Source organism: Phyllostomus hastatus, unplaced genomic scaffold (assembly GCF_019186645.2).
Source record: "Phyllostomus hastatus isolate PE091 unplaced genomic scaffold, TTU_PhHast_1.1 phas_contig_495, whole genome shotgun sequence".
NCBI classification, from domain to species: Eukaryota; Metazoa; Chordata; class Mammalia; order Chiroptera; family Phyllostomidae; genus Phyllostomus; species Phyllostomus hastatus.
Window position 1 is genome coordinate 6,648,378 of NW_025333895.1, and position 27,915 is coordinate 6,676,292.

Here is a 27,915-nt window from a genome sequence, read left to right on the forward strand (position 1 = left end):
ATAGGCGGAGGCCCGCAGCCGCCTCCGTGGCTGTGAGGTCTCTATTGCTAGGTGCCGAGTGCTCCGCAGAGGTGCCCTAAGGGCCAGTGAAACTGCCTGGGGGTGTCCACCCCAGGCCGCTGGCAGTGGGCGGCCTATTGGGCTCTCCTTCTAGGCTGGCTCTGAACCGGAGTCCTGCTGGGCACCCACTCAGGATGCGCCTGGGAGGCAGCCCCAGAGGCCCCTGGTGCCACAGAGCAGGCTGTGCGGTGAACCCCTCCAGGTCCTCAGTGTTGGCTGTTCTGTTGATGCTTTATGTTTATCCACTTGTGCGGTGAGTGCTCTTTACACCAGCTCTGGTGGTCGGGGCAGGGATACTGCCGTGAAGTCGGGGTGCAGGCTCTCACGAAGCAGTGAGGCAGACCGTCACGAGACAGTAATGTCCTGTCGTCAGTGCCGGGGGAGCAGAGGACAGGGCCCTGGCTTCTGCAGGGAGCCGGGACAGGCTTTCCAGAGGAGGTGCTTTTAAAGATGGAACCTAAGGGAAGTGTGAGTGAGCCAGGTTTGGGGGTGGAGGAAATGGGAGCTCCCCAGACAGAGGGCCCAGCATGCTCCCGAGGCCTCAGGTGGCAGGCAGCCTTGTGAAGGGAGGCGTGGAGCCGGGGCCAGGGCCCCGCAGACACAGTAGCCGACGTGGAACCCTGTGGGGAGCCCTCAGAAGCTCTTCGGAAGCACGGGGTTGACACAGTTCCCACACAGTGGGGTGTGTGTGTGTGGACAAGATCGCCCCTATAGCTTGGAGAGCGGCTCGAAGAGGGCAGTGGAGAGGAAGGGGGGGATGGCGGTGTGCCCAGGTGGCTCTCGGCAAGGAGAGTCCCCGGGAGGTGTGCTGGCCAGGTGTCAGTCCCTGGAGTGTGTGGTCTGGGTGAGACCCGTCTGCTTTGTGCTGGAGGGGCCTGCGGGCCCCTCCCACCATGAGGGCGGCACAGCGGGCCCTTGCAGCAGCCGCTCACCCTTCCCCTCGCTCGGGCTCCTGCTCAGGGTGGGCTTCCGGTGCCCTCTGCTGGCGCAGTGTGCGTGCAGGGGCGGCGTCTGCCCGTGGCCCTGTCTCACCGGGCCCGTCTCCCCGCGCAGGAGCAGATGTACAAGATGCAGCACTGGCCGCAGGTGTACCCCCCGCCCTCCCACCCGCAGCGCACCTTCTACGCGCACCACCCCCAGATGCTGGGCTTCGATCCCAGGTGGATGATGATGCCTTCCTACATGGACCCACGGATCGCGCCTCCTCGGACCTCGGTGGACTTCTACCCCTCGGCCCTGCCCCCTTCGGGTAAGCACCCTGGGCCAGTGGGCCCCGCCTGTAGAGGCCCCGACAGGGCCCCAGGAGTTAGGTCCACGGGATTCCACCTGGCAGCCTCCACAGGTCACGTGACCAGTCTGTTTTCACTTCCTTGTTTGCAAAATGGGGGTATAACAGTACCTGTCACAAAGAATTGTTGGGAGGAGTCCTGAGACCGTGCGTTGCACATTGCTCTCGTTAATTTTTATGTCTCTTCTCTGTTGTTCTGACCCTTTTTGTCGTTCTTAGTGTCCTTTCTGCCTTCTCTGTTCCTTTTCCTTGATCAGCCTTCCCCGAGGTTTGTCTAGTTAATGCCATTTTTAAAAAAGAGCTTTGGATGTCTTAATTTCTCCATCTTTTTGTTTTTACTTAATTAGTGTTTGCTTTTTCTCTGTTTTCTTTAAAATTATTGTTTTTCTAATTGTTGTTGGATACTTAGTTCATTAATTTTTGACTTTTCTGAGACATGTACTTAAGTCTCACCTGAGCTATGGTTTCCTGTGAGTTTTATGAGAAAGCTCTTTGTTATTGTACAGGCCTGAATGTCAGTCTGATTTTCATTTATTTTTTAATTACGGTTTTTTAATGGTATGTTGTAGATTTTCCAAAAACAGGGTTGAAAGATTGTTCTTACGGTGTGATTCTCTGATGTGGCTGGTCTGTGGTCAGGGAGCGCTGTCCGTGTGCTGAGATGCCGGGGGTCACTGGGCCTGTTCCGTGAATGCCAGGCAGCGAGAACGATGTGAGGCTCTGAGCAGCGGCTCGGCCTCGCTGGCGTGAGAGCAAACACAGCTGCAGACAGCAGCAAGTGAACGGGTGCCTTGCTTTCCAGGGAACCTATTTTTAAAACAGGCGGCAGGTCGAATTTCACTCCAGGGCTGAACTTGCCCACAAGGCCCCCGTCAAGATTGCTGGGCACTGGTTAAGATTTTCTTTGTAGGCTATGACTTTTTTTTTAAACGTTCTATGTTTGCTTTAAAAGAGTTTTGTTGTCTAATTAGACGTGAATTGAGCTTGCTGTGGTTGTGCTTTGTGAATATCGATGTCATCGCAGTCTTTGTCCCCTCGATCGGTTTCTCAGAGGCTGCGTTCGGGCGTCCCGCGACGGCTGTGGGTCCGTGAGTCCCGGGAGCCCGTCCGCCTTGTCTGTCCCGTCTGGAGGCGCTGGAGGCGCGTCCTTGCTGCCTGCCACTCGCGGAGTTTCCCGTCTCTGGAGTCTGCTCCATCCGATAGTGATCTCATTCCTGGTTTCCTTGGATCCCTGATCGTCTGGCCTCCTCTTTCCGGCTTTTAGCTGCCGCCCGCCCCCCCCCCCCCAGCCCATTTCGGGGAGCATATCTTTGTATGTCCGAGGGGTGTGGCTTCATCCGTCCCGGAAGTACTTCTTGGTGGCCGGAGCCGGTCCTTGAGGATTCCCGGGGTGATTATATTTGGATTTCCTCCTTTCCTATCTTATGTTTTCTGTTTGTCCCCCTCTATGCTTTTCTTGTATGTTTTTATTTTTAATCAGGTTTTCCTATTCTTTCTGTTTGTTTCCTTTACATTCTGTTTCTACTGTCATAGTGATCACGTTCAATTCTAACATGGCCAATCAGTATTTTCCCTCTTAACTCGAACTCTGATGACCTCCTCATCAGTCTTGTTATTTCTTCCTAGAATTTTAGTTCTTCCTGGTTTTTATGCCCACCCGATGAGTCACGGTTATTTTTGTGGCTTTGTCCAGTCTGCGCTTGTCAGATTTGCCTGTGTGTGTGGACTCGTTTCTTTGCTGTGTTCCCCTCTGCCCTCTTCTTCCTTCATCTGGGTTCGGTTTACTTCTTCGTGGAGTGCGCTCTGCGAGTCCTTCAGGAGAGGTGCTTGGCGGTCCTCCTTTGCCCGAGGAAGGCTCCACGCCACCCTTGCTCCCGAGCGGCAGTACGGCTGGGCGCAGAGACCGAGGCTGGCGGTCACTGTTGGCCTGGGGGGCGGGGTGCGTTTGCATTCCTCCCGGCTCCTGCTGCTGCGGGAAGTGGGTCCTGTGGGCGACCCACTGTCTTCTCTCTGCGGCCACCTTCCTGTCCCGGGTCCCTGCGGCCCCGTCTCGACAGGCTGTGTCCGGGTGCACGTCTGTCTCTGCCGGCCTCGTCCCACCGAGAGCTCCTGTGGCACGTGTCCGAGGGCGGTTGTACGTCTTTCATCGCTTCCGGAAACTCCTGGTCGGCACTGGGCACCCTGCCCTTTCCTCGCCCTGTGTCCTTTCTTCTAGAAATTCCCCTTGGAGCATTCAGTGCCTTCCCGTTCTGTTTCCCAAGTCTCAAATATGAGAGAGGGGGCGTCTGTGGGGCCTTCTGGGAAAATGCCTCAGAACTGCTTTCTCTCAGCTGCGTCTAATCTGCTTTCTCTTCCTTTGCTGTCCAGTGAGTTTTAATCTCAGTGACTATATTTTTACCACTAGAATTTTTCTTAAATCTGTAATTTTTTCAATTCCTTCTCTTATGCATTTTAATTATTTAAAACATAGTTTTCTAGTGTTGAACAGATTATTCTGTTACCTGAAGTCCTTGAGGCGGGGTATGTAATCCTGTTACTGTGCTGTGTCCAGGTGCATCTGGGGTCCTTTTTTTTTTTAAGATTTTACTTCACCCAGAGCGGAAGGGAGGGTGAAAGAAGCGGAGAGAAACATAAATGTGTGGTTGCCTCTTGTGCACCCCCTACTGGGGACCTGGCCTGGCCTGCAACCCAGGCATGTGCCCAGACGGAATCAAACCAGCCACTCTTCGGTTCTCAGGCTGGTGCCCAATCCACTAGCCAAGGTATTTTTGTTGTTGTTGTTGTTGTTGTTTTTAATCGGTTTGAGAGATTTGTTGTTCCACTTATTTATGCATTCATTGGTTAATTCTTGTATGTGCCCTGACCAGGGATCAAACCTACAACCTTGGCGTATCGGGACAATGTGCTGAGTGACTGAGCTACCCAGCCAGGGTACAAGTTCATTCTCTCTCTCTCTCTCAGATTTATTTATTTATTTATTTATTTATGTATGTATGTATTTATTTATTTTTAGAGAGGGAGGGGGGAGAGAGAGAGAGAGAGAGAGAGAGAGAGAGAGAGAAACATCAACGTGCAGTTGCTGAGGGTCATGGCCTGCAGCCCAGGCATGTGCCCTGACTGGGGATCGAACCTGCTATATTTTGGTTCGCAGCCTGCGCTCAATCCACTGAGCTACACCAGCCAGGGCCAAGTTCATTCTTAATAGAGCTTTATTCATTGTGGGGACTCAGTATGGCTTGGGGTGAGCATATCCCTCTAGAGGTGTTTTCCGTTTTTTTCTGCTAGCTTAGAACCATCTTTTATTTTAACTTGGGGTGTTCCTGGACCACTCTGGGAGTATAAAGCTGAACACCCCCCTTCCCCAAACCTGTGGCATGTGGCTCTGGATTCCTAGAGAGGGGTGCTGCTCTTTCCCTACCGCTGCCCAGGCTGAGACACAAACGTCGTCATTTCCCCATCCCTGCACAGAAGAGCGTACGTTTTTCTCGTCTGCCTTGTAATCGAGGGCGTAGCCCTTCGAGGGTCTTGGTGTGGAGCAGCGTCTCGGCTGCAGCTCGCTGCACTGTGCACAGAAGCCCATCCCCTGTGCTGGGTGGAAGCACAGCCCTGCAGGGCACGAAGACTGGTGGGGGGCTCCCGTTTTCGAGGGGACATACTGCTCTGCAAGCAAAATGTCGGGTCTCCTCTGTCCAGCGTTTCCGTGGCAGAAAGCGTTCTCGGCCAGCAAGCGTTTCCGTGGCAGGAAGGTGTTCGGGGTACCGAGGCTCGGCCGTGTGCCGGAACGGAGTCTGTGCGCAGTGCCGCACAGTGCGGCCGGCCCCGCGCCACACCTGAGAGACGGTGTGTGAGCCCTTGCAGTGTTCGGGGGGCCGCCGCTCAGCGCTGTCCGACAGCCTCTGCGCCGGAGTCACGGTCACGGGTCAGGAACGTTTGAACAGAGTCCCCACAGACACAAGCAGCTTAAAACCGCTGGCCTGGGGCTGCCTGAGCTCATTTTGAAAGACGAGTACAAAATTTTTGGCTACCAATGAGCTTTGTAAAGAAATTATTTGAAAAATTAGATCTTTTCCCTCTAGAGTCTGAGGCCCAAAAGGCCGTTATCATCTGTGCCGCCCCAACAGCCTCATTTGATAGAGGTGGACAGAGGGCCCGGGGTGCAGTGAGTTTATGTCTGGTAGTTGGGGGTCACTGTCGTTGCCTGAGGATCGGAGCACGGTTTTCGGACAGGGTGACACAGACCAGTTCTTGCCCTTTTCAGGACTGATGAAGCCCGTGGTGCCCCACGAGTCCCTCAGTGGGACCGGCTGTCGCTCTGAGGATCAGAGCCGTGTGCCCCCACTGCAAGAAAGGAAGGTGACTGCCATCGACCCGGCCCCCGTGTGGAGCCCCGAGGGCTACATGGCATTGCAGAGCAAGAGCTACTCGCTTCCCCACCCGAAATCCAGCGACACGTTGGCCATGGACGTGCACGTCAGGTGAGACAGACTCAGTCCTGCTGTCCTGCACCTGCAGGGCGAGGCGCTGTCCAGGGACACGCTGCCTGGGGGATGAAGACGCCTGGGGGCCACTGCCAGCGCCCTCTGGGGGGAGAGAGTATGGCCAGGATGGCGTCCGCGCTGTGCTTTGAAGGGCGCTTATCTGATAGTGGGGCTGAGGCTGAGGAGACTCCTGGGGTCCAGGGCAGATCTCTGGACAGGGTGAGGAGGCGGGGGCGCTGGGCTGGCAGGCAGGGCGAGCGTGTGGAGCACCTCTGCTCCCTGGGAAAGTAAAGCAAGCTGGCGCTGCCAGCCCAGGCTCTCCACAGACTCCCTGGCTCCAGCTCCTTGGTGGCACCCGAGGAGCCCCGGCTGTCCTCTGTCTCCACGGTGGCACGCTGAGTCCACCAGCAGCCACTGCACTCTTCGCTCTCTGGACCCCGGGGGCCACCGCTGTCTATGGCCCAGCCGCTCTGAGACCTGTTTAAAGATAGAGGAACTAGCCCTGGCTGGTGTGGCTCAGTGGATTGAGCGCAGGCTGCGAACCAAAGGGTCGTAGTTCGCTTCCCAGTCAGGGCACGTGCCTGGGCTGCGAGCCAGATCCCCAGTGAAGGGAGCGCAGGAGGCAGACATAAGGCAGACATACGTTGTTGTTTTTCTCTCTCTCTCTTTCTTCCTTCCTTCCCCGCGCTCTCAAAATAAATAAATAAAATCTTTAAAAAAAGATAGAGGAAATATTGGTGGTTATCGTTTTTTTCTCTTTTTAAACATTTTTTTCTTTTTAAAACTAAGCTCTGTGTTCAGCGTGGACAGCAGGAACCAGGCTTCCAATCACATTGACGGATTTTTCTGGTTCCTTTCCAGGAATGAAAGCTCTTTCTCTGCCCCCCCCGGAAGGTCAGGGGGCATAAGTGCCCAGCGCGGCCTCCTTGAGGAGAGAGTGGAGGAGTACTTGAGTGCTTTTGACAAGAAGGCCCCAGCAGACTTTGACAGCTGTGTCTCTTCTCAAAGAATAGGCCAGGAGCTTTTGTTTCCAACCCAAGAAAATGTACACGACACAGGCGCTCCTGGGGGTCACACCCCAAACCTTAGGTGTACCCCACTGCAGCCCGACTTTGTCCCGGCTGAGAAAAAGCCAGAGTATAGCAATTGGGATGTCAGCCACCAGCCCGAGGCCGCTGACGCAGCCGACAGTGTGGAGGAGACGCCCCGGGAGGAGCCGCCCTTCCCCGTCTCCTCCTGGGGGAAGGAAGGGGGCCCCCACCAACAGCCACCCCTGGAGCCCGAGTGGACCCCGGAGCCCCGGAGCTCCGGCAGCCAGCATCAGGAGCAGACCAGCAGGACCCGGAGGTCCGGGCCCATCAAGAAACCCGTGCTCAAAGCCCTCAAGGTGGAAGACAAAGAGAAAGAAGTGGACAAGAGTAAGCAGGAGCTGGGGGAGGAGAGTGCCCGCCTGGCCACCAAGGAGGAGGCGCCGCCCAGTCCCCAGGCCGGAAAGGACGAGGATGAGGAGAACAGGCCCCCGCTGCCCAGCTCCACCCCCTCCGCCCTGGAGGCCCAGGGCTTGGCCCGAGCTCGTCCGGGCTGCGCGGCCAGCAAACCTGAAGAGGAGGAGAAGCCTGACAGGGCTTGGGAGCCCAGACCCTCCCGGGAGCCCAGTGACACGCCTCCGACGAAGAGGAATAACTGGATCTTCATCGACGAGGAGCAAGCCTTTGGGGGCCGAGGCCAGGCCCGGAGCCGCGGCCGTGGGTTCCGAGAATTCACTTTCCGCGGCCGGCCTGCTGGCGGCAGCAGCCCCGGCATCTGCGGCGGGGGGGTCCTTGGGGCGAGGGGCATCTACACCAACAGCCAGAGGAGCTGCCGCGGCCGGGGGCTGCGAGAGTTCGGTCAGCCCGAGGACTTCCCCAGGGCCAAGCCCCGGCGCCGCATCGCCAGCGAGACCCCCAGCGAGGGCTCCGAGTACGAAGAGCTTCCCAAGCGGCGGCGGCAGCGGGGCTCGGAGAGCGGCCCCCCCGACGGCTCGGCCCTGGACAGGGAGGAGGGCGCCTTGAAGAAAGGTGACTTCCGAGACTCCTGGCGGTCCAACAAGATGTGCTCCGATGACCACAGCGGTCCGGAGGTGAAAAGCAGAGGCCCGAGGGCCTTCGGACGAGCCCTCCCTCCCAGGCTGAGCCACTGCAGCTACGGGCGGAGAGCCTTCGTGTCCAAGGAGTCGGCCCACTGGCAGAGCAAGGGTCCTGGCACCTGCTGGCAGGACCACGGCTCCCCCGACGCCTGCGGCTCCCGGCGACCCGCGGACAGAGACTACATCCCAGAGGCCTACAGGCATTCCGACTCATCCGGTGCCCGGGCGTTGGAGGACGGCCGCGTGGAGGACAGGAGGGCCTTCTTCCAGGACGAGCACGTTGCGGATCCCGAGAACGCGGAGAATCGGCCCTTCAGGAGGCGGCGCCCGCCGCGCCAGGACAAACCCCCTCGATTCAGGCGCCTCCGGCAGGAGCGTGAGTCCTTGGGCCTGTGGGGCCCTGAGGAGGAGCCCCCTCTGCTGGCCGGCCAGTGGCCAGCGCGGTCGAAGCTCTGTCCCGGGGACAAGAACGGGGCCGTGGGCCGCAGGTCCCCCGAGCTCTCCTACCAGAACTCCTCCGATCACGCCAACGAAGAGTGGGAGACGGCCTCTGAGAGCAGCGACTTCAGCGAGCGGCGAGAGCGGCGCGAGGGCCCTGGGGCCGAGCCCAGCCCCCAGGTGGACGGCAGCCTGCCCGGGGCCGGTCTGGGGGAGAAGAAGGAGCTGGCCAAGAGGAGCTTCTCCGGTCAGAGACCGCTGGTGGACAGACAGAGCCGCAAGCTGGAGCCGGGAGGGTTTGGGGAGAAGTCTGCTAGGCCGGGTGGCGGCGACGCTTCTCCCCGTTACGAGAGCCAGCAGAACGGGACGCCGCTGAAAGCCAAAAGGTAAAGCGAAAGCAGAATCCGGGTCCTCTCTGTGGCCGTTGTATTCAGCCAGTTCTTTGAGCAGCACTTCATGCATGCGTGTCCTGCCGTGTGCCAGGTGCCCCCGACTCGCCCCTGCACCCGAGGGTGACTGCCCGCCAGGCCCTTGAGCGTGAGTGTCTCCGTCACTGGCTCCTGCACCGCTTGTCTGCTTCTCTGTGGCATTATGTTGTTGTGGCTTGAAAACTGAAACCCGAGGAGCCAGGGGGCAGGGTGAGGCCCGAGCACCCTGCCGGTCGGGTGCCGCAGCTGTGTTCTGAGCCCTCGCCGTCCTTCCTTTGTGGGGCCCTGCCGAGCGTGGCCCGCAGCGGGAAGGCCCAGAGCTCCTGAGCCCCGGGCAGGGTGGGCAGGAGCAGCTTCTCTGTGAGGAGGGAGAGCTGGGGCCCAGCGGTGCTGCTGGGGGCCTCCGGCGGTGGCCTTCTGCACGGCCTGCAGGTGCCGTGCTGCTGCCGGGAGCCGCGTCCAGGTGGAGGGACAGCGGCGCAGGTCAGGCACGTGCGCGTGCTGTGTGCTTGTGCGATTTTGCCTTTCCACTCCTTCCCCGGGCTCTGGGCCCTGCCGAGCTGATGGGGTTCCCCCTTCCTTACAGGTCCCCGGATGAGGCCTTGCCGGGAGGTCTAGGCTGCCCCAGTGGGAGCGGCCACTACACCCTGGAGCGGTCCGCCCATGCCCCCTCTGACGTCCCCGAAGCTGCCTGCGAGAAGGCGGAGAAGGAGGCCCAGCTGGCCGTGCAGAGGGCGGATGAGCAGGGGGAAGCCATGAAGCCATTTGACCTGAACTATGGAAGTAAGTGCTGCCTCACTTCTTCAGGGGGAGAGGACCCAGGCAGAACGGGGCCCTGCTCTGCGGGCTGCCACCTCTGCCCTCTTGCTCACGGTCTGGATCTCTGGACAGGCCCTGGGCCACACTCCAGGGCTGCATGGCGACAAGACAGATCGGACCCCTGCCCTTGTGTGGCTCACAGCCTGCTGAACTCCCATAACTGTCCCACTGTGCCTCAGTTTTAAAGAGGGAAACGGGAGGCCCAGAGAGATTGAGTGGCGTGTCCAGGGTCATGAGGCTAGTTAGGAACAGAGCTGGGACTTGGGTATCTGTGTCTCCAAAGAGTTCTCTCAACCCTAGAGTCCCTCAGGCCTCTTGGGTTTACGTTAATGGCGTGTCAGAGGGGGTGTGAGAAGGGTGGGGCGGTTACAGCTGGGTTCTGCAGCCCCTGGTGAGCACAGGGCAGGTCCTTAGGTATTGGGCCAGGCATGGCCCAGCCTTCAGAGCTGAGCCCGTCCTTAGGTATCCGTGGCCTGTGGGGCTGGGCTCTCTTTGGGTTCTGGTGAGTGTAACATGGTCCCTTTTTGTGATCTCGTGGCTCAGACTCCATCATCGAGAACTGTGGGTCCAGCCCCGGAGAGGAGCCTGAGGTGGGCTCCATGGTGGGCGAAGGCTTCATCGAAGTCTTGACCAAGAAGCAGCGCCGCCTGCTGGAGGAGGAGCGGAGAAAGAAGGAGCAAGCTGTGCAGGTGAGTTGCGCTAGGTGAGGAGGAGCCAGGCTGAGGGCAGGCTGGTGACTCGGGGAGACCAGAGCCAGGAGGATGAGAGTTCTGCATTAAGCCCAAGGTGGGGGGGTTCCATAGCACACTCCCGCCACCCTGGGCCAGCAGACGGCCTCGCCTCTGTCCTCCGGGAGGGCGCTTGTCCCCGTGACAGCAGTGGAAGCCTCGCCGAGCAAGGTGCAGGCCTTCGTCAGCCCCCACGTTCATCCTCCTTGCACTGAGCCTGGGGCCTGAGTGGGGTGAGGCCCGTCACCTTAGGAGTCACGAGGGTTGGGACCCTGTGCCCACGCGGCCTTGGTGGAGCACTGCCCGTTGTCCTGGTGTTGGAGTTCGGATCGCAGTCCCTTGGCTGACAGCCCTTTCCAGGCGTGGTGTGGTGGGGGGTGGAGGCCTTGAGAGGCGAGGGGCCCCGCCCCTGCAGTGCACGCCGCTGGGGAACGTGTGTCATTCTTCATGCCGGACAGCCAGGGTGGCCGACACCGCCTGTTGTTCCTTAGGTGCCTGTCAAAGGCCGGGGTCTCTCCTCCCGTATTCCTCCTCGGTTTGCGAAGAAGCAGAACAACCTGTGCCTGGAGCAGGGCGACACACCTGTGCCGGGCAGCAGCCTGGGCACCGAGATCTGGGAGAGCGGCAGCCCCGGTAAGAGTCGGGGTATGTGGGCTTGGGCCTAGCCCGCTCGCGGCCGTTCTCTTCTCAGGGAGCGTGACTGGCTCCCTGGCGTCCCCTGCGGAGCCAGAATGTTAGACGCCGTCGCAGCGCCACTCTCTGTCGCTGCCCCTGAGCAGCAGGGGGCTTGTCCCCGCCTCACCTTCGGTGGCAGAGCGCGCACCCGCCAGCACTGAGGTCCGACAGGGGCAGCCACTCCCCCCGGCTGGAGGCACCAGAGCCGCTGGAGGCACCAGAGCCGGCCTGACTCCCTAGCCCACGCCGCTCATCCTTTTGTAGGAGGCCCTGGGAGAGCAGGGAGTGGCTGTGGGGGCGGGACTGGGGCCCGGAGGGCCCTTCCCAGCCCAGGGGTGGTGGGGAGGTGCTGTCAGCCCCTCCCAGAAACGCTCTTGGAAAGACGGACTTGAGGCCAGAGTGAGGTGGATCTTGCTTTGTAGAGAATTTGCTTCCCTGAGCTTTGAAGTAAGTTCTATATTTAATGCTATTGTTTTCAATTAAGATGCAAATCCATCTTAATTGAGCAGATTCTTCTGGAATGTCTGCTTTGGCTAGGGCCCTGCAAGGCACAAAGGCGCGTAAGATAAGGACTGCTGGCACCTCCCGGGGGGCGTGGAGAAACCATCCACTGCAGCGTAGTTTCACACACAGCAGCCCAGGCTTTCAGAGCGGAGGGGCTTGGCCTCAGGGCCACGTGACATCACCCGAGACTCCGGGGCCTGGACCTTGATTCTTTCCGTGTGACCGCGTGGCCCGTCTCCATGCTCCGGGTGAAACCCTTAGTCCCAGCACATTGCAGAATGACGCTGGAAAACACTGAGCTCTGATGGAAAGTGTGATGCTCTCCTAATGAGAGTCTGGTGTCAGACACTCTGGCAGCGTGTCTGTGATGGGTGTCGTTGCTGGCCGGGCAGAGCGGACTGGGCTCATACAGGCCCCCGTGGACTTGTGTGTGCGCACAGCGCCTCCGGGCGACTTGTGAGCTAACCCCGTCTAGGTCCCTGCGCCTCGGACCTCTCCGAGACCCTGGAGCCGCTGCCAGAGTGCAGACAGAAGCAGCGGGCTTCGGTGAAGGGAGGCCTCGCACCGTTCTCCCAGTGGGAGAGCCTGAATGTCGCCAGTGTCTGCCACACCACCTGGTCACGTTCACTGGCATCTGAGGGTGTCGGGAAGGCGGACGAAGTCTCAGACCAGATCCCGTGTGTCAGATCTGTTCGCTGGCGTGCCATGTCCGGTGGGGGCTGTGGGGGGACTCAGGTTTGTGTGAGCTGCGTCTGTGTTCGTCCTTGACACCCTGATTCTGTCTTCCTCCCCTGGCAGCTCTCCCTGTGCAGGCCTCGACCAGCGACTCCTGGACCAAAGCCGCCACTGCCTTCAACAGCGCCGAGCCCGGCTCCGCCGAGGTGGGTGGCCGCTGTGCTGCTAAGGGCGGGGCGCCTGCTCCCTGCCCATTTGCCGAGCTGGTCCCGGGTCTTGTCCATCCTGGCGGCCCGCCTGAGCTTCCCCTCAGCCACACAGTTGAGCTGGGACCAGAAGCCATTTTCTCGGGTCCTGGCTTATTTCGGTTTTCGATCTGTGTGAGAGCGAGAAAGAAAAGGGGTTCCAGGGAGCCCCTCAGTGTAGGGCGAGTGATTGAGGGGCTCTCCTTCAAACCTGTGATGGTGTTCGTTCAGTTTGGTGTGGGTCGCAGGAAGTCAGTTTGGCAGTCTCTGTCCTGGGCCCTCTGGGGTCTCGTGGTTGTGAGCTCGGGTGGGGTTGGTGCGTTGGGCTGTGTGCCTTCAGTTGTCAGGTCAGGACCCGCCCCCCCCCCCCGCCCCGGACGAGGCTACACAGTGTGGGCGTGCCAGGGGAGCTGTGTCTCAGTGCCAGACTCGGCTTCACACCTTGGGTGGCAGCGGTCTGTGGCCTGCAGCGAGAGCTCTGACCCGTTGTGTGCCTTGCACAGCAGGGTTTTAAGAGCAGCCAGGGAGACAGTGGAGTGGACTTGAGCGCTGAGTCCCGAGAGTCGTCCGCGACCTCCTCGCAGCGCAGTTCCCCGTATGGCACCCTGAAGCCGGAGGACATGAGCGGGTCCGGCCTGGAGCCCAAGGCTGACAGCCACAAGGAGCAAGCTCAGAAGCAGCCTGAGCCAAAGGTGACCTGGGGGTCCCACTCACGGGGACCAGGGCCTGGGCAGAGGGCTCGTCGTTTCCTGTCCCCTGCCCCGGGGCCCGGGGGCTCGGGAGCCACAGATGGGGGCCGTCTGGTCTGTGCGCCTCAGCTCCTCTGCTCTCCCGTCAAGGACTCGGAGCAAGGCCCGGGGCAGAGCAAGGAGCACAGGCCCGGCCCCATCGGCAACGAGCGCTCTCTGAAGCACAGGAAGGGCTCGGAAGCGGCCGAGCGGCTGCCGGGGGCCGCCGTCCCACCCGTGAACGGGGTGGACGTCCACGTGGACGCCGTGCTCCCAGTGCCGCCCATCGAGTTCGGAGTCGGCCCAAAGGTGAGGCTTCGATCGGTGCCTTTCTCCCTTTTGCTTTTTTAACTTGGGGAGGAAGGTGGGTGTCAGCGCAGGGTCGTGGACAGAGGTGCCAGGGAGTGGCCTTCCAGGTGTCCTGCTGACACCAGCCGGGGTGCCAGGCTGAGCAGGCTGGTGGGCTCCCCTGCACCAGTGGGGTCGGCCAGTGGGCACGATCAGAGAGCGGGGAGGAGGGCGCATCCTGTCCGCACATGCTGTTGGGAGACATTCGGCCATGTTGTGCTTAGTGGGTTTTTCCAGTTGCTGGGGTGTGGATCCATTTAAGGCGTGTCTCTGCTAAAAGGTGAGCCAGGGTCATTTCAGCGGACTCTTTTCCCTTCTCTGTCAGGACTCCGATTTCAGCCTGCCGCCAGGTTCTGCCTCTGGTCCCGCAGGGAGTCCAGTGGTCAAGCTTCAAGATGCCTTGGCCAGTAATGTGAGTGTGTGCTCCCGCCTCCAGCCCCCAGCTCTGGTCCCCGCGCCGGCAGGCCCTGGGAGGAGAGAGTCGGGTTGGCGCTCTGAAACCGGGGCGTGAGCCTGCCCCGGCTGGATGTCGGGCGGACCTGGGTCTGGGTCCTGAGGCAGTTTCTAGCTGGGGACAGGCCTTCCAAGGGGCTGCTCGAGTGTTCCACGGCCCAGCCTTGTGAACTGAAGTGGGATGACGTCTTTCCCGAGCCCTGGTCCACCTGGCTTTCTCCGGCTCTTTGCTCTTCCAAGCCCGCGGTGGTGGGGGAGAGCGCTGGGCTGGGCTATGCGGACTTCCTGACCCCGGGCTGCCCGGGGCCCCGAGATGTGCTGGTGGGCACGGCGCTTCTGCAGGACGAGGGCCTCGCGGTTGCGCCTGGGAGCCTCGGTGACCGAGGCCCCTCTTGCTCGCAGCCTCCTGGGGGCCAGGGCGGGACCTGGAGGCCCCCGAGCCTGCGGCGTGCGGGCGCAGCCAGCAGCGTCTGTGCTGCTGGCACACGACGGTTCCTGCCGGAGGGCTGTGAAGGGGCAGGTGTGGAGGGGCCCTCTTGGGACTTCTGTTGAGGGGATCCGGCCAACCCGTGGGCTGGGCCGCTGGCAGCTCCGTCCTGGTGATCTCAGCATCCACCACTGAACATGAAGCGCGTCCTGACACCTTGTCCTGCCCCTCCGCGCCTGCTTGCTTGTTCACGCTTCCCTGTTTCCTCCAGGCCGGGCTGACACAGAGCATCCCCATCCTCCGTCGCGACCACCACATCCCGAGGGCCATCGGCCTCTCCCAGATGTCCTTCCCCACTGCTGACCTCACTCTGAAGGTAACTCCGGCACTGCGCTGGGCTGGGCCTCCTTGGTGCCTGAGGTGGTTAGGTGGGGGTGAGCAGCGCCTCCCCCCGCCTGCGCCCCCACCCCTGCCCCTGGGTCTCTGCCGCACCCTGGTAACTTTCCCCCCTCTCCTCCCCTTGCCTCTGAAGATGGAGTCAGCGCGAAAGGCATGGGAAAACTCGCCCAGTCTGCCAGAGCAGAGCTCCCCGGGAGGCGCTGGCTCGGGCCTCCAGCCCCCATCCTCTGTGGGGGCCTCCAGCGGCGTCAGCTACAGCTCCTTCGGCGGAGTCTCCATGCCGCCCATGCCCGTGGCCTCTGTCGCCCCTTCTGCTTCTCTTCCAGGTACTGCCGCCCGGGCCCTCGCCATTCTCCCCGACAGAAGGGGGCCTGCTGGCCTGCGCACCACCCTGCCTTGCCCTTGGGGGTCTGTTCAAGTGGGAGCAGGTTTCTAGGCTGGGCGGTCCCCCCGGGCTGCAGGTGACTCGCAGACACTTCCTGCTTCCCTGCTTCCTACCTTCCCTCCTGGGAGGCAGAGCCTGGTGACTGGCAGGCGCTCCAGGCATTGGCTCCGAGTTGGACCTGGATCCCACGGGGGCATGTCACTGCTGCCTGTCAGTGAGGACGAGTTCCGCACCCGGGAGCGCTCGCACCCTTGTGTTGGCTGAGCCCTCTAGCAGTGGCGTCCTCGATCGTTCTCGTTGTCACCTTCCTGGTCCTTGTGTTGGTGCCCAAGGGGAGAGGGCAGGGATTGGGGCGCCCCAGCTGCCGAAGTCTCAGTGATGCGATTCCAATAGATCCTTCTGACCCTCCACTGTGGACTCAAAGCAGGGAGATGAAGAGGACAGTGACTGAGAGACCCAGGCAGCCCTCAGTTCCAGGGCAGACGCTCCTGAGGGTGGGCGGGGTGGGTGGAGCCACCCCTCCTCCTGGGCCCTGGTGCCGCGGCCTCCCCAGGTGCCGTGCGGCGCTGCTGGAGCCCAGGGCTCACAGCTGGGGCCCCAGCAGGCCCTGCGCATGCCCCCCAGGAGAGTGTGTGCACACAACCTGTCCCCCAGAGGGACCGGGGACACGGAGACCTGACCCTGTTCCGCCCCTTGGGTTCTGTCTCCAGGTAACCACCTGCCACCTCTCTACCTGGACGGCCATGTGTTTGCAAGTCAGCCCCGGCTGGTTCCTCAAACGATACCTCAGCAGCAGAGTTACCAACAGGTGACGGCGGCAAGCCAGGTGGCCTGGTGGGGAGTGGGGGTGGGGGTGTGATGTCATTACTTTCTTCGTTTATTCGTCCTCAGTCTTTTTCCCTGTGTCCCTCGCGTGTCTTGCCCGGCGCCTGGCATGTCACCGCAGCCAGTCCGTGTGGGTGGGGCGAATGCACGAGAGAGACCAGGAAGAGGAGTGGAGCTCAGTGCTCCAGCCTCGGCTTAGTTTTTCTGTCTCGGAGTCCTCCTTCCTGTGTCCTAGTGGGGGGTTAGCTGAAGCGGAGTCCTCTTTGGTGATCAGTGTCCTTCAGTGAAGACCAGGACGGCCTGGCCTCCCAGGCCCGGTGCGTTAGGAAGAAGTCTTAGAAACGAGGAGTGTTTGTTTTTACACGGGATTGGTGTGTCTTCTGCGTTGCACGGGGATGACTCCTGGAGGTCCCCTGAAGCCGGGGCGGGCCTTCCGGATGGTCCGGCACCCCCAGACCCGTGTGTCTGCACAGACCAGGCCCGTGGGGCTCCTGGGCGAGTCGGGGCTCGGCCTGTTCTGACCTTGTCCTTCTGAGCACGTCCTCCGCTATTACGTTCTTCAGCGTTGTAAGAGTTTGGTCTTCTCATGACTGGGTCACACGGCACATGTTCTGCGTGTGATCGTCCATCCACCATGGCGCTTCTGAGACCCTGCCCTGCTGGAGTGCATGGCTGGGACTCATTCTCTGCTGTGCAGGGTCCAGTAGAGCAAAAGGACGCAGGAAGGGCGTCCTGGAATTGGCCTTTTGGGCAGCGTTCCAGCTGCCGTGCCGAGAGGGCCTGGGAGCGGGGAGGGGACAGGGAATACAGCTTGGGGGGCACCACAGTGACCTGCCTGGCTTCCTCCCCACCCCCAGGCCGCCGCTGCCCAGCAGATCCCGATCTCCCTGCACACGTCTCTGCAGGCTCCGGCACAGCTGGGCCTGCGGGGCGGGCTCCCCGTCTCCCAGTCACAGGAGATCTTCAGCTCCTTGCAGCCCTTCAGGTGAGGCGGGAGGGCGGAGGGGCTGGCAGCACCCACGGGGCTCAGACCTCTGCAGCCTCACTCCCTTTGTTCCCTTGGCCCGCTGCTCCTCTGCCTTGGGGCCGTGGGAGCGGGGGGCGTGGCTGTGGTCCCTCACAGTTGTCATTACCTGCACTGCAGGCCAGGTGGGTCTGCTCCATCCTGCACCTCTGCCGTGCCTGCCCCCTCCTCTGCGCTTCTGGCCGCGCGTTCTGGGTCTCACATCTGGTGCTGTGGGCGTCACACAGGTTTTCCTGTGTCTTGTGGGTGTGTTGGTTTGTTTAACCCGGTGACGCTCCCACTGGTCCCCAGAGCAGCCCCTGGGCACCCGCGAGGACCAGGGCTGTCCAGCCTTTTGGCGCCTCCAGGCCACCCTGGAAGAAGAGTTGCCTTGGGTCACAGACTAAATGCATAGACACTAATGAAAACTGATGAGCAAAGAAAAGGTCTTAAGTACATTTGTGACCTTGTGTTGGGCCACATTCATGCTGCGGGTTGGACACTCCTGCTTCTAGAAGGTGGTTAGAAATGCGTGTTCTGACTCAGATCTGAGGGACAAACCCGAGGGGCGGGGCTGGCGGTGTGTTTGCGCAGGCCCTCTGGGGGTTCGCACCCATGGGCGTACTCACGCACAGGAGCCCCGCCTCTGTCTGGCTTTTACAGATCTCAGGTGTACATGCACCCCAGCCTGTCGCCTCCCAGCACCATGATCCTCTCTGGAGGCACAGCCTTGAAGCCTCCGTACTCGGCGTTCCCCGGCATGCAGCCCTTGGAGATGGTGAAGCCCCAGTCCGGCTCGCCCTACCAGCCCCTGAGCGGAAGCCAAGCCCTGGTCTACGAGAGCCAGCTCGGCCAGGCCGCCAGTCTCGGCGCCTCCCAGATGTTGGACTCCCAGCTCCCCCAGGTCAGGGGTTCAGCCTGTCTCACGCTAAACTCGAGGCCTCATTTCATTTTTTTTTTTTAAGATTTGAATTTATGTTTAGAAAGGGGGAGGGAGGGAGGAAGAGAGTCAAGAGAGTCAGAGAAACATCAATGTGTGGTTGCCTCTCATGCGCCCTCTACTGGGGACCTGGCCCTCAACCCAGGCTTGTGCCTGAGACTGGGAATCGAACCGGGGACCCTTCGGTTCACAGGCCAGCACTCGGTCCACTGAGCCACGCCAGCCAGGGCTCTTTCTGCCTCTTGCTGTGTGCTGACTCACATGCTGCTTGTAGCGCTGTCACTGGTCCTCGGGCTGCCAGAACCGGGGCCAGGTGCTCAGCCTTTCCTGCAGAGCGCCATCGCCTTTCAGCCCTAAAACGTGGCCCCGGGAGCACTGACTCTTCTGGAACCCCTCTCCCATCCTCCGCCTGACAGGCCAGGAGGTGGGGACAGTGCCCTCTGCGTGCTTGTTGATGCTTCCCAGTTCTCTCAAGGGACGTCTCGAGGCCAGTTCTGTCCTTTGGACCCGAATGCCCCCTGGTAGGCTGCCCACGCCTGTGTTCCAGCACCTCACAGCATCTCAGGCCTCACTTGCGCGGGTGCCGTGCCGCCATGGGGTTTTCCCCCTGGTCCGCCGGGCTGTCCGGTCCGAGTCACCCCGGGCTCAGGGCTGTTCCTCACACCCCTCTGCCTCGTCCACAGGCCCTGGCGGCGCTGCTTTTGAAAGTGATCTGGGCCCGGGCGGCCCGTGTCTGCTCCTGCTCTTGGGCCAGCACTCTGTTCTCAGCACAGCAGCCGGGGCCTTTCAAACCCAGTCTGGCCACCGCCCCCCCACCCTCCGCCGAGCCAGCGCTGTCACTGTGTCCATCCTGCACCCTGTGGTGCACAAGGCGGAGCCTGGGGCCCTGGAGCTCTGCCTGCCACATGTCTCAGTGATGCGAGTCCAATAGATCCTTCTGACCCTCCACTGTGGACTCAAAACAGGGAGATGAAGAGGACAGTGACTGAGAGACCCAGTGTGGCTCGCCCCGGCCTCCGGCCCGCATCTCCTGGCCCACCCCTCCCCTCACCCACCTGTTCTGGACGTTAGAAGGGGCCGGTCTCCTGGCATCGTGTGCTCCAACAGCAGCCAGGAGGCTCCAGTTTGGCTCCAAGAACTTGCACGCCCAGAGCCCAGGGGAGCCCTGTTCTCTCTGTCTGTATGCACAGCAAGGAAGGGCTGGCTTCTGCACAGCACAAAGGGCACACAGGTGCCCTTCCCCAGTTCTGCCCCCGCGTGCACCTGGGGTTCGCTGCCTGCGCTTTGCCTGCTGGCGCCCCGTGGCCGTGACCGGCACATTGCGGCACTGTTGTCGCGTTTCCGGACCTGCCGGGGTCTTGGCGCTTCCCCAGCACATAACGTGCCTTTCGTGGGCCTCAGCTGGGTACGAGCGAGAGGGACTGGGGACACCCACAGCTCTGCGGACGCAGAGAGGGAGGCACACTGGCCGTGCGGCCCTGGCCAACCCCGGCAGTCGCTTCCTCACCGCCCACTCCCATCCGGCAGCAGACTTGCCCCTGCCGTCACGCGTCAGGTCTAGGCGACCAGCCCCGCTTTGATGGGGATCCCGAACCTTCGCTGCTGTGTGAAGGCCTGGCTTTAATTCTTGTAAAATAAGGATCTCAGGTCTAGCGTGTGGTCGCTCCTGGGCGCGCGTGTCAGCGGTGGTTTGTAGCTTTCTCCCCGACTCCATGCCGCCTCCTGACTGTCCCCGTTGTCAGCAGCTGACGATGCCGCTGCCCGGCTCCCAGCTGCCCCTGCCGCGGTACGGCTCCGGGCAGCAGCCCCTGATCCTGCCGCCGTCCATCCAGCTGCCGCAGGGGCAGAGCCTCTCCGTCGGGGGCCCCCGCAGGCTTCTTCCGCCCGGCTCCCAGCCTTCCGTCCTTAACACCAGCAGAGAGGTAAGCGTGGCTCCTCCTTGTCTTGTCGGCCCTTCCGAGTCCACCAGACTCCCCTGTCGTGGCCTAAAATGCTAGAGGTCTCGGGTGCAACCACCCATTCCCTACTCACTGCGAGGTCCCCTCAGGACCCCCGGGTTGTGTGGAAGCTGGCAGTGTAGACGGGCCCGGGTGAGAGACACCCGGCACAGGAAGGCGTGTGCGGTTGGGGCTGAGGGAGCTGCTGGGGAGGCTGGTTCGGGTGCAGGCCCTGGCGGTTGGACAGTGCGGGGGCGGGGATCTGGTCCAGGGCTCTGCTGAGGACACCTCCCTCTGGGGCAGCGAGGGCACGGCACAGCCTAGCCAGCCCCCTGTGGTGGCACACGGGCCACTCTCCCCAGCCCCTTCAGACAGAAGGGGCACCAGCGCACTTGCAGGGGTGAGCCCTCGAGCCTGGATTCTTTCAGGAGATGCCTTTCTGCCCAGAAATTCTTCTGGGTCCTCCCGGACGCCCGTCGGCTCTGCCTGGAGCTGGGTCCTCGAGGGCCGGGTTGTCCCCAGGGCCACTGACCAGCAGCTTGTATCCCTGGTCTCCCCAGTCCTCTCAGATGGAGATGAAGGGCTTCCGCTTCGCCGACAGTAAACAGAATGTCCCTCCCGGAGGCGCTGTGCCCTCAGCCCAGACCTACAGGTAACGAGATGCCCAGGGGCGGACGCCGTGTGGCTGAGCGCTCGTGCAGCCAGGCTAGGGGTCCGAGGGCCCGGGGGGCAGCGCGGGGGGCAGCGCGGGGCGCCCTGGCAGCGTGTCCTGTGCATACCCATGCACAGGACGCCTTGCGCTGTCGTTAGCCTCAGGAAAGAAAGCCAGGGGTGAGTGTGTATTTAATCGTCGTCGTCGGTGCTCCGGTTGGGGGGGGCATGTTGGAAAGGTGGGGGGAGGAACAGCTAACGTGTTCATTGTGTCGGACCGATCCTGATGACGCGTAGCTTTCTCCCCAGCTTTTCAAAAAGGGTCCAATGGGGGGAAAAAGACGGGTCCAGTGGCCGAGAAGGCACGGCCCTGGGAGGTGGGGGTGTTCCTTCGGGCCCCGGGGCCCTGCCTCACGTAGAGCCGACGGCCCCTTCTCACTTCCTCTGGGTGCGCTGTCTCCGCCTCCGGTGAAAGCCCCGGGTCCCTCAGCTGGATGTGGGGATGGCTTTGTGTGAATTACTGGCTCGAACTCCTCGCTGCATTGGGAAGGCGGAGAGGCTCTGGCCCTGCCGGCTCTTTCAAGCTGAGAGAGCACGTGGAGGCCCGTGCCCGGGAAGGCAGCGCAATCCCGCTGGGGCCCTGGGGTTGGTGCAGTCAACTCTCCTCACGTGTGCGAGGTGCCTGGAAGTCCCTCCTGTTTGTGCATGGGTCACAGACACACGAGACTGTCCTTGCCCTGGGCGAGGTCCACAGCAAGGTCCACAGCGAGGCCCCGGCGCCCCAGCAGGCCCCGGTCCACCGAGGGGCGCTCCCACACGCCAGGTCGCCGGGTCCCGCCCCAGCTCGTGCGCGCAGTGTGTGGCGGCCGAGGCCTCCTGCCGCCTGGTCCGTCCTCCCAGCTGCGCGTCCAGACAGAGGGGTCTCTGTGGGCCTCCCACATTCCGTCATCTTTCCTGTTCTCATTTTTACTTTTTGGCTTCAATTGTTTTTGTTTGTTGCTGTGCTTTGTTTTCTGATTATATTTTTCGCATAGTCCAAAACCACAGAACTGTAAGGCCCGGGTGCGGGCCGCAGCCCAGAGCAGCACCTCTAATCTGGAAGAGGAAGGAAGGAAGCGAGGGGAGGGGGCAGCCCCGCCAGAGCCCCTCCCTTGGGCACACCCAGAGAGCTGAGGCTCCCAGGCCGGGAGTCGCCCCAGTCCGTGGGGCACGGAGGTGGCCGTCGCTTCACACGAGGGAAACCGTTTAGAAGATACAGCCCTCGATCAGTAGCTTCGTTTCGTTGGTGTTCTCATTGGGGCTGGGAACGGTGCTGGGCTTTTGTAGAGGGGGAGCATGTCCCGCTTCTCTGGCAGCTGCTTCTGAGCCCCGCCCTGCTGCAGGGACGCCCGGTCGGGTGTGGGGCCGGAGCTGCGCGGGAGGCGGCGTGTCGGCCCGGGCCCCTCAGCGCAGGGTCCGAGCGGCCCCACTGTCCCGAGTCCCGGGGCCTCGACACGCAGCTCTGCTCGCACTTCCGGACCACGAAACCCTCTTTTCTCGCGGCATCTGATTAACATCCCAGAGCACAGCTGTCTGGTCAGCGGCCCACATTTAGGGCGATACTTCCATTCGGCATCTCTCCACTCACGCCCACGCCCCCCACCCCCACCCGCCGGAACCGGGGAGCCTAGAAAGTAGGCGGCCCGACTCTCGCGTCGGGTTCAGGGACCTCGTGTCTGGTCGCAGGCGCCGTGCCGCAGACCCTCCGAGCCCCGAGAGGCGGTTCGTGTCCAGGCCGCCTGCCCCGCGTGCCGTCCCCGTGAGCTGTGCTGGAGGTCCCAGGGCGGCCGGCGGCTGTGCTCCGGCCGTCGGAGGTCTTTGTTTCCCTCTGACCGGAGGTCTGCGAGCCCGCTCCGGAGCCACCGCGCCGGGCTCGACTCCGTCTCTGCGGCGACGCGTGTGTTCTCACCCCCTGCCTTTGGTTTTTTCAGGCCTAGCTCTGCTAGCCCCAGTGGGAAGCCCTCTGGATCGGCAGTTAACATGGGCTCTGTGCAGGGACACTGCGCTCACCAGGTAGAACATGGCTTTCCAGACCCTCCCGCCCTGGCGCTCAGGCCCGTCTCCAGGCGCCTACAGAGAAGGGACTGTCCACCCCGTTTGTCTGCTCCTCTCGCAAAGAGAGACGTGCCCCGGCACTGCGAGCACGGCGCCGGGAGCCCAGGTCCCTCCTGGCGAAGGCGCTGCCCCCCGCCGGGCGCCTGGATCCTCCCTCGTCCCGCAGAGAAGGGAGGGTGCGGAGTCCTCGGAGGAGGTGGCGCCAGAAGGTGGCCGCCCCCCCTGTAGCGGTTTGGGCCCCGAAGGCGCTGGGACGGGGCTAGGTCCCTGGGCCGGCCCTGGCAGCTGGGACGGGCGTGTGTGCGGTGTGCCTGCGCGTGCGTGCCTGCGCCTGCTGCTGCTAGTGAGTGCTGTGTCTTGCCTTAGTCGTGGCGGGGAGGGACGGCAGTGGAGTGGCGTGCTCCCGTTTTGTCACGAAGGGGTTTCTCGGCGTCCCGGCCGTCAGGCACTGGTCTCCTCGCTGCCACACTAAGACGTGCCGGGCGCCAGCGCCCGGACCTGTGGGTGTGAGTCCGCAGTAGAGCAGCGCTCCCGGCTGGTGAGGGGCTGGGCCGCTCTTCCCCTCCCGGTGGGGCTCCCCGGAGGGCCGCCCCTCGAATTGCTGGGGTGGAGCTTCTGGAGCTCTCTTCCGGAGTGCACACCGTGGTGGGGACGGGATCGGGGCGGGTCCTCTGTGAGACACTGCCCATTGCGGACCTGCCGACTGTAAGGGAACACTGACTGGGAACCTCCAGAGCAGGCTCGGTCCTGGGGAGTGGCTCCCACAGAGTGTGGGTCGGGGAGTCACCCGGTGTGCCTAGAGGCCCCGCCCCCAGCAGGCAGGTGGGCTCTGCGGGGCCCCTGCTTCCTGTGGGCAGGGGGTGCACTGATTTGGAAAGGTTCTTCCAGTCGGCCTTGAACATGCCCCTCAGAGGCCCGGCGGCGTCCTGCCTCTCCGAATCACTGCACTAAGCCCCCGTGGCGGGGACAGAGCGGTGCCACCGGGCCCTCCCCAGGAGAGTTTCTTCTGAGGACGGGCTCCTTAGGGGCCTCTTCTCTGGGGCTCGGGAGCAGGAAGGGGCTGGGGCAGCTGTGCGTCCAGTCCAGACAGCCGTTTCTGTGGGAGGGTAACTCCTCTGTCTCTGTCCGTCTGTCCCAAGGCAAAACCACGAGTGGACGAGAAACCCAGCCTGGGCGCCGTGAAGCTGCAGGAGGCCCCCTTGGCCGCCTCCCAGATGAAGCGAACCGGAGCCATCAAGCCTCGGGCGGTGAAAGTGGAGGAGAGCAAGGCCTGAGGTGCTTGGCCACGCCTCGCCCCGAGGACAGCGCCGCCACCGGCCTCCCAGAGCAGGACGCTCTCGAGTCGCAGCAGCCTCGCCGCCCAGCCCCTGGCCCAGTGGAGACGTGTCCCTTCTCCTCTGCGCTCCTGAGAGCTCTGGCGTCCACCCAGCTTGCACCGTGGCTACGTGGCGTGGCGTTGACCTGCTTGCTTTAATACATACCAACAGCAAACGGTCCCCTTCCCGCCTCCTTCCCTCCACAGCCGTGCCCACTCGCGCCTCGGCTGTGCAGAGCCGCCCACCTCGGGCCTGCTCCTGGCCGGCGCTTCTGCTCAGTGCTTCCTTCCCTCCCGCCCCTCGCACGGTGGTGTGGCAGCGGGGCCTTTCGTTTGGAGGTTTTAGTTTTGAAGAGCAGTTAAGGTTTTCACAAAGGAGAAGGGAAAACAAAACACAAGCTGTTCTCGGTCGCTGAACTTTTATTTTATGTAAATTCTTCGCCAGCTTCTCCCTGACCCCGCCTCGTGCTCCAGTAGCTTCTGTAAGCCCCTCCTGTTGGAGTTGATACCTCAAGCTTCGGAGGTGGCCTGTGTGCCCCTCCTGCGCGCGCTCGGTCGGTTAACCTGCGAGGGGATTTGGAACAGAAGCGAGGTCACGTGGGCCCCGTCCCAAACACCCTTGCGTCCAACTGTGTGCTTCGGAAGCCGTGGATTCCAGCCCCGGCCTGGGGACCACAGGGAGCTTACAGGCAACCCGGAGAGGCTGATGGCGTTCTCAGCATAAGAGCTAGACAGAATTCCTGTCCCGGACTGTGCTCACGCCCTCGGGCGTGCTGACCGCTGGCCCCGGGGAGTCACGGCAGCATGACGTCACGGTGTTTTCCAGTTGGGCCCGACATGCGAGCAGGCGGCACCAGGCCCCCACCCACCCACGGGCGTCTCTGCTCCCGGGGCCCTGGCCCCCGCAGGGGCTGCCCCTTCACACACCCCTCTCCGGGGAGCCTTGCGTAACGTGCCCTTCTCCACCCTCCCTCCTCCTCCTCCTCCTCAGCTGGGCGCCCCGTCCCTCTGCCTCACACGGCTCTGGGCAGGAAGCCGCGAGGTCCCCCGAGAGGCCGCGTGCTGGGGCCTGGGCGGGGCCAGTGGCCTGCGAGGCTGCTCGGGGCTTCCCGTTTCCCCCCTCATCGCACCCAGCAGCGGAGCCGGGCTGCCTGGACGGAAGGGCCTGAGTGGGGCCGCAGGCCGGGGCAGGGTGCAGGGGGGGCCGTGCCGCAGCGCTGACCGGGGCTCCAGAACGGCCGGGGCAGCCTCCCCGGTCTGCAGGGCTGCCTCTAGCAAAATGTTCGCACGAGCCATTGTATGCTGAGTTTTTGTTGTTTTCAAAGTAACTAAAATCACCCGAGATTCCGTCATTCCAAGGAAAGGGAAGGGGAAAGTTCAAGTTTTGCACATGCCCTTCCGAGGAGCTAGTTGGCCATTTACAGAGAGGGGTTGCTGCCGCTGGTTCCATAGAACCTGGCCTGAGGACTGGTGGTGGGTTGGTGGGGTGACCACTTTGTGTCACCACAGGCGTGTGACAGATGCTCAGGCTGTGTCTCTAAGCTCTGCGTCCAGTGCAGACCACGGGGCACGAGACGCCTCAGGCAGTGCTGGGGAAGCTCGAAGAGTTGCTGGTTCCTGCATTAAGGATGTGGGGTCACAGCCTCCTTGCAGAGTCCCCGGGTGCGCCCCACACGGCATCTGGAGAAAGGGCCAGTTTTCTTGGAAGATGCTTTAATACTCAGCCTGTGGCCCTCAGCACCCCCTTTCGCTGCCACCCTCAGACCTTTTTACCGGCTTCTTTTTCTTCTTCATCCCTTGAATCTTGCCTCTGAAGTCCCTTCTCAGAGGGCTGCCCACTTGACAGAGTGGCCTGCACTCCCCTGCCCCAGGAGCCCATCTGCTCTGCCCCTGCCCCGCAGGTGGGCGGCTGGTGCCCGAGGCCCCACCTGCAGCCCCACTCCCGCCTGCAGGAGACATGAGCCCCGCTGGCTGCGCTCCAGGAAACCCGGCCAGACCCCTCACACCCGGTTCCGGTGCCCACTGTTTGCCTCCAGGGAAAAAGGTTTTCTCGTTTCAAAATTCAACAGAACAGTCCTGAAGGCTGTTAAAACTCAAGCTGTTCCTGTCAGGTGATCCTGCCACTGGAGTGACAGTACTTCTGTTTGAGGAAAAGTGAAAACAGAGGGATCACCTCTCCTCCAGCCCTCTTCTCCACCCCTGTATTTTCTCTCCACCCCAATAAAAACAGAAAACACTAGACTTTATTTATATGTATTGATGTTGTAGGTCTAGGTGAAGAAAAAGTAAATGTTTCACTGCTCTATTTATATATAATGTCTGAACTGTTCTGTGCAGGAAAGGCCAGGAACTTGCATGTGACGTTCAGTGCTGTCGCCGCCTCCGTGCGCCCATGCGCAGCCTCTTCCCACCGAGACACAGATCTCCAGGCGGACGAGGGGCGGAGCGGGGGCCTCGGGCCTGCCCAGCACACCGTCCCTTCCTTGGTCTGATTAAGTGCAGTTTTTAGTGCAGAGATGTTTTAAGGTGCAATCTCTCTTCCTTTCGCGTGGTTTTAGAGCCAAGCTCAAGGTAGTAGGACTCTGGGTCGTCTTTTGGTTCCACACACCCCCTCTCTTCAGAGCGCAAATCCGCACAGAGGCCTCTGCCAGGATGTCCTGGGGCCTTTGGTGGGAACACGTGAAAAACAGAACTCGACCTTTGATGCTGCCGAGACGGGCGGTGTCAGAGCCCGCTCACACACCTTTGCCTGCCAACGTCGCCCTCCCTTCTGATGCTGGCCGCTTCGCCCTGGCCATCGGCGGTGCCGCCCACTGCGCGGCGGCCGCAGTGTGTCTGGCATCGCCTACTCGGTGGAGTGAAACCCCCGAGTGTGGGTTAGGGCTGAAGATTTCTCTGCCGGCTCTGGTTTGGTTTCCTTCACTGTCGCTCCCCCTTTCTGTCCACATTACTGTTTTCAAGCTTGGAATCCGTACACTAATGGCTCTAGGTTCCTTAAGGAGGAAAACTGAGGATGACTCCTACACATTCAGAAAAATCGGTTTGTCCAATTCCAAAGCTGTGGTCACTCCAGCCACTTCCAGGAATATTGGGGTATCTTGTTCAACGTTGGCATCCGTTCTCTCCAGCGATGCCCTCGCCTCCTGTCTTCTGGATTGCCTTCCGGATGGCTGGCGCGGTTTGTGACTGACGCTCGGAGCCAAGGAGGCCGAGGGAGTGCGCGGCCGAGGTCAGAGCCGGCCTGTGGCGTGGCGGACTGGTGCAGCCCCTCCCTGCCCATCGGTTCCCTTCACCAAGTAGCTGCACGTTGCCTTTCTCCTGCCCTTGTCCCCCTCCACCTGCAGAGCAAGCCTGGGTCAGCAGGTCTGTCGGAACGGGCCTTCGACACCCGAGGATGCTGCCGTGTCTGTGCTTTGTCGTGTTCTGGGACGAGTGGGAGACTCGGATTGCAGAAAGCCAGCCCTTCCTGTTTGGAACGTGAGACGGAACTGAGACAAATGGGTCACCCAGGACGGAGATGACTCGGTGTTGGGGTCAGACCCCTCTGTCCTCGGCCCTGTTCTCCACCCGGACCACCAGTGCGTATCTGGCTAGTCATCTTCCAGGCGCGCCGGCCTGCTGTCCACCGTCCTCCGCCCGGGCTGGGTGGCCTCCACCGGGGCGGCAGTGTCCCGGGGCCCTGTCCGCAGCATGTTGCAAAGCCTCCAAGTGGACGTGTCTACCAGGCTCTGTGTGGATGACTTTCTCCCATTGTTTAAAGGGGACACTGTACTGTAAGCTTTTGACCTCATGCCTTGCATAGTAAAGAGAGTTTGGGGTTTTTTTGAGAGGGTTGTTTGTTTCCTTCTGTTTTTATTTTGGCCTTTCCTCTCTTTGTCTTTTCATGTAGACCAGATATTTGAAAGGGCAGACGATGGCTAAAGGTGTAATGTGCAGCTTGTTTATAC

General features: G+C 61.6%; 1 protein-coding gene and 2 non-coding genes across 10 annotated transcripts in view; all 3 read left to right on the forward strand.

The window, feature by feature from the left end:
* Positions 1-27,795, forward strand: part of PRRC2B (proline rich coiled-coil 2B) — an 81,731-nt gene extending 53,936 nt beyond the window's left edge. For 2 of the 8 annotated variants that reach the window (XM_045846231.1, XM_045846232.1), the window contains exons 14-32: positions 1,114-1,309; positions 5,607-5,823; positions 6,688-8,775; positions 9,404-9,600; positions 10,180-10,325; positions 10,856-10,997; positions 12,342-12,424; positions 12,967-13,155; positions 13,303-13,500; positions 13,865-13,951; positions 14,691-14,795; positions 14,952-15,144; positions 15,914-16,011; positions 16,886-17,013; positions 17,695-17,935; positions 19,714-19,893; positions 20,469-20,560; positions 22,530-22,611; positions 23,793-27,795. In XM_045846231.1, the coding sequence (XP_045702187.1) occupies positions 1,114-1,309; positions 5,607-5,823; positions 6,688-8,775; positions 9,404-9,600; positions 10,180-10,325; positions 10,856-10,997; positions 12,342-12,424; positions 12,967-13,155; positions 13,303-13,500; positions 13,865-13,951; positions 14,691-14,795; positions 14,952-15,144; positions 15,914-16,011; positions 16,886-17,013; positions 17,695-17,935; positions 19,714-19,893; positions 20,469-20,560; positions 22,530-22,611; positions 23,793-23,927 (4,797 nt within the window). In that variant the 3' untranslated portion in view covers positions 23,928-27,795. The remainder of the gene's footprint in view (positions 1-1,113; positions 1,310-5,606; positions 5,824-6,687; positions 8,776-9,403; positions 9,601-10,179; positions 10,326-10,855; positions 10,998-12,341; positions 12,425-12,966; positions 13,156-13,302; positions 13,501-13,864; positions 13,952-14,690; positions 14,796-14,951; positions 15,145-15,913; positions 16,012-16,885; positions 17,014-17,694; positions 17,936-19,713; positions 19,894-20,468; positions 20,561-22,529; positions 22,612-23,792) is intronic. The other 6 variants (XM_045846233.1, XM_045846234.1, XM_045846236.1 and 3 more) reach the window with 6 other exon arrangements.
* Positions 15,574-15,658, forward strand: LOC123823616. The gene has a single exon (XR_006786553.1). It is a non-coding gene; the product is annotated as a small nucleolar RNA SNORD62 (small nucleolar RNA).
* LOC123823617 lies at positions 18,880-18,964 on the forward strand. Its single transcript, XR_006786554.1, has one exon. It is a non-coding gene; the product is annotated as a small nucleolar RNA SNORD62 (small nucleolar RNA).
* Positions 27,796-27,915: the final 120 nt, after the last annotated feature.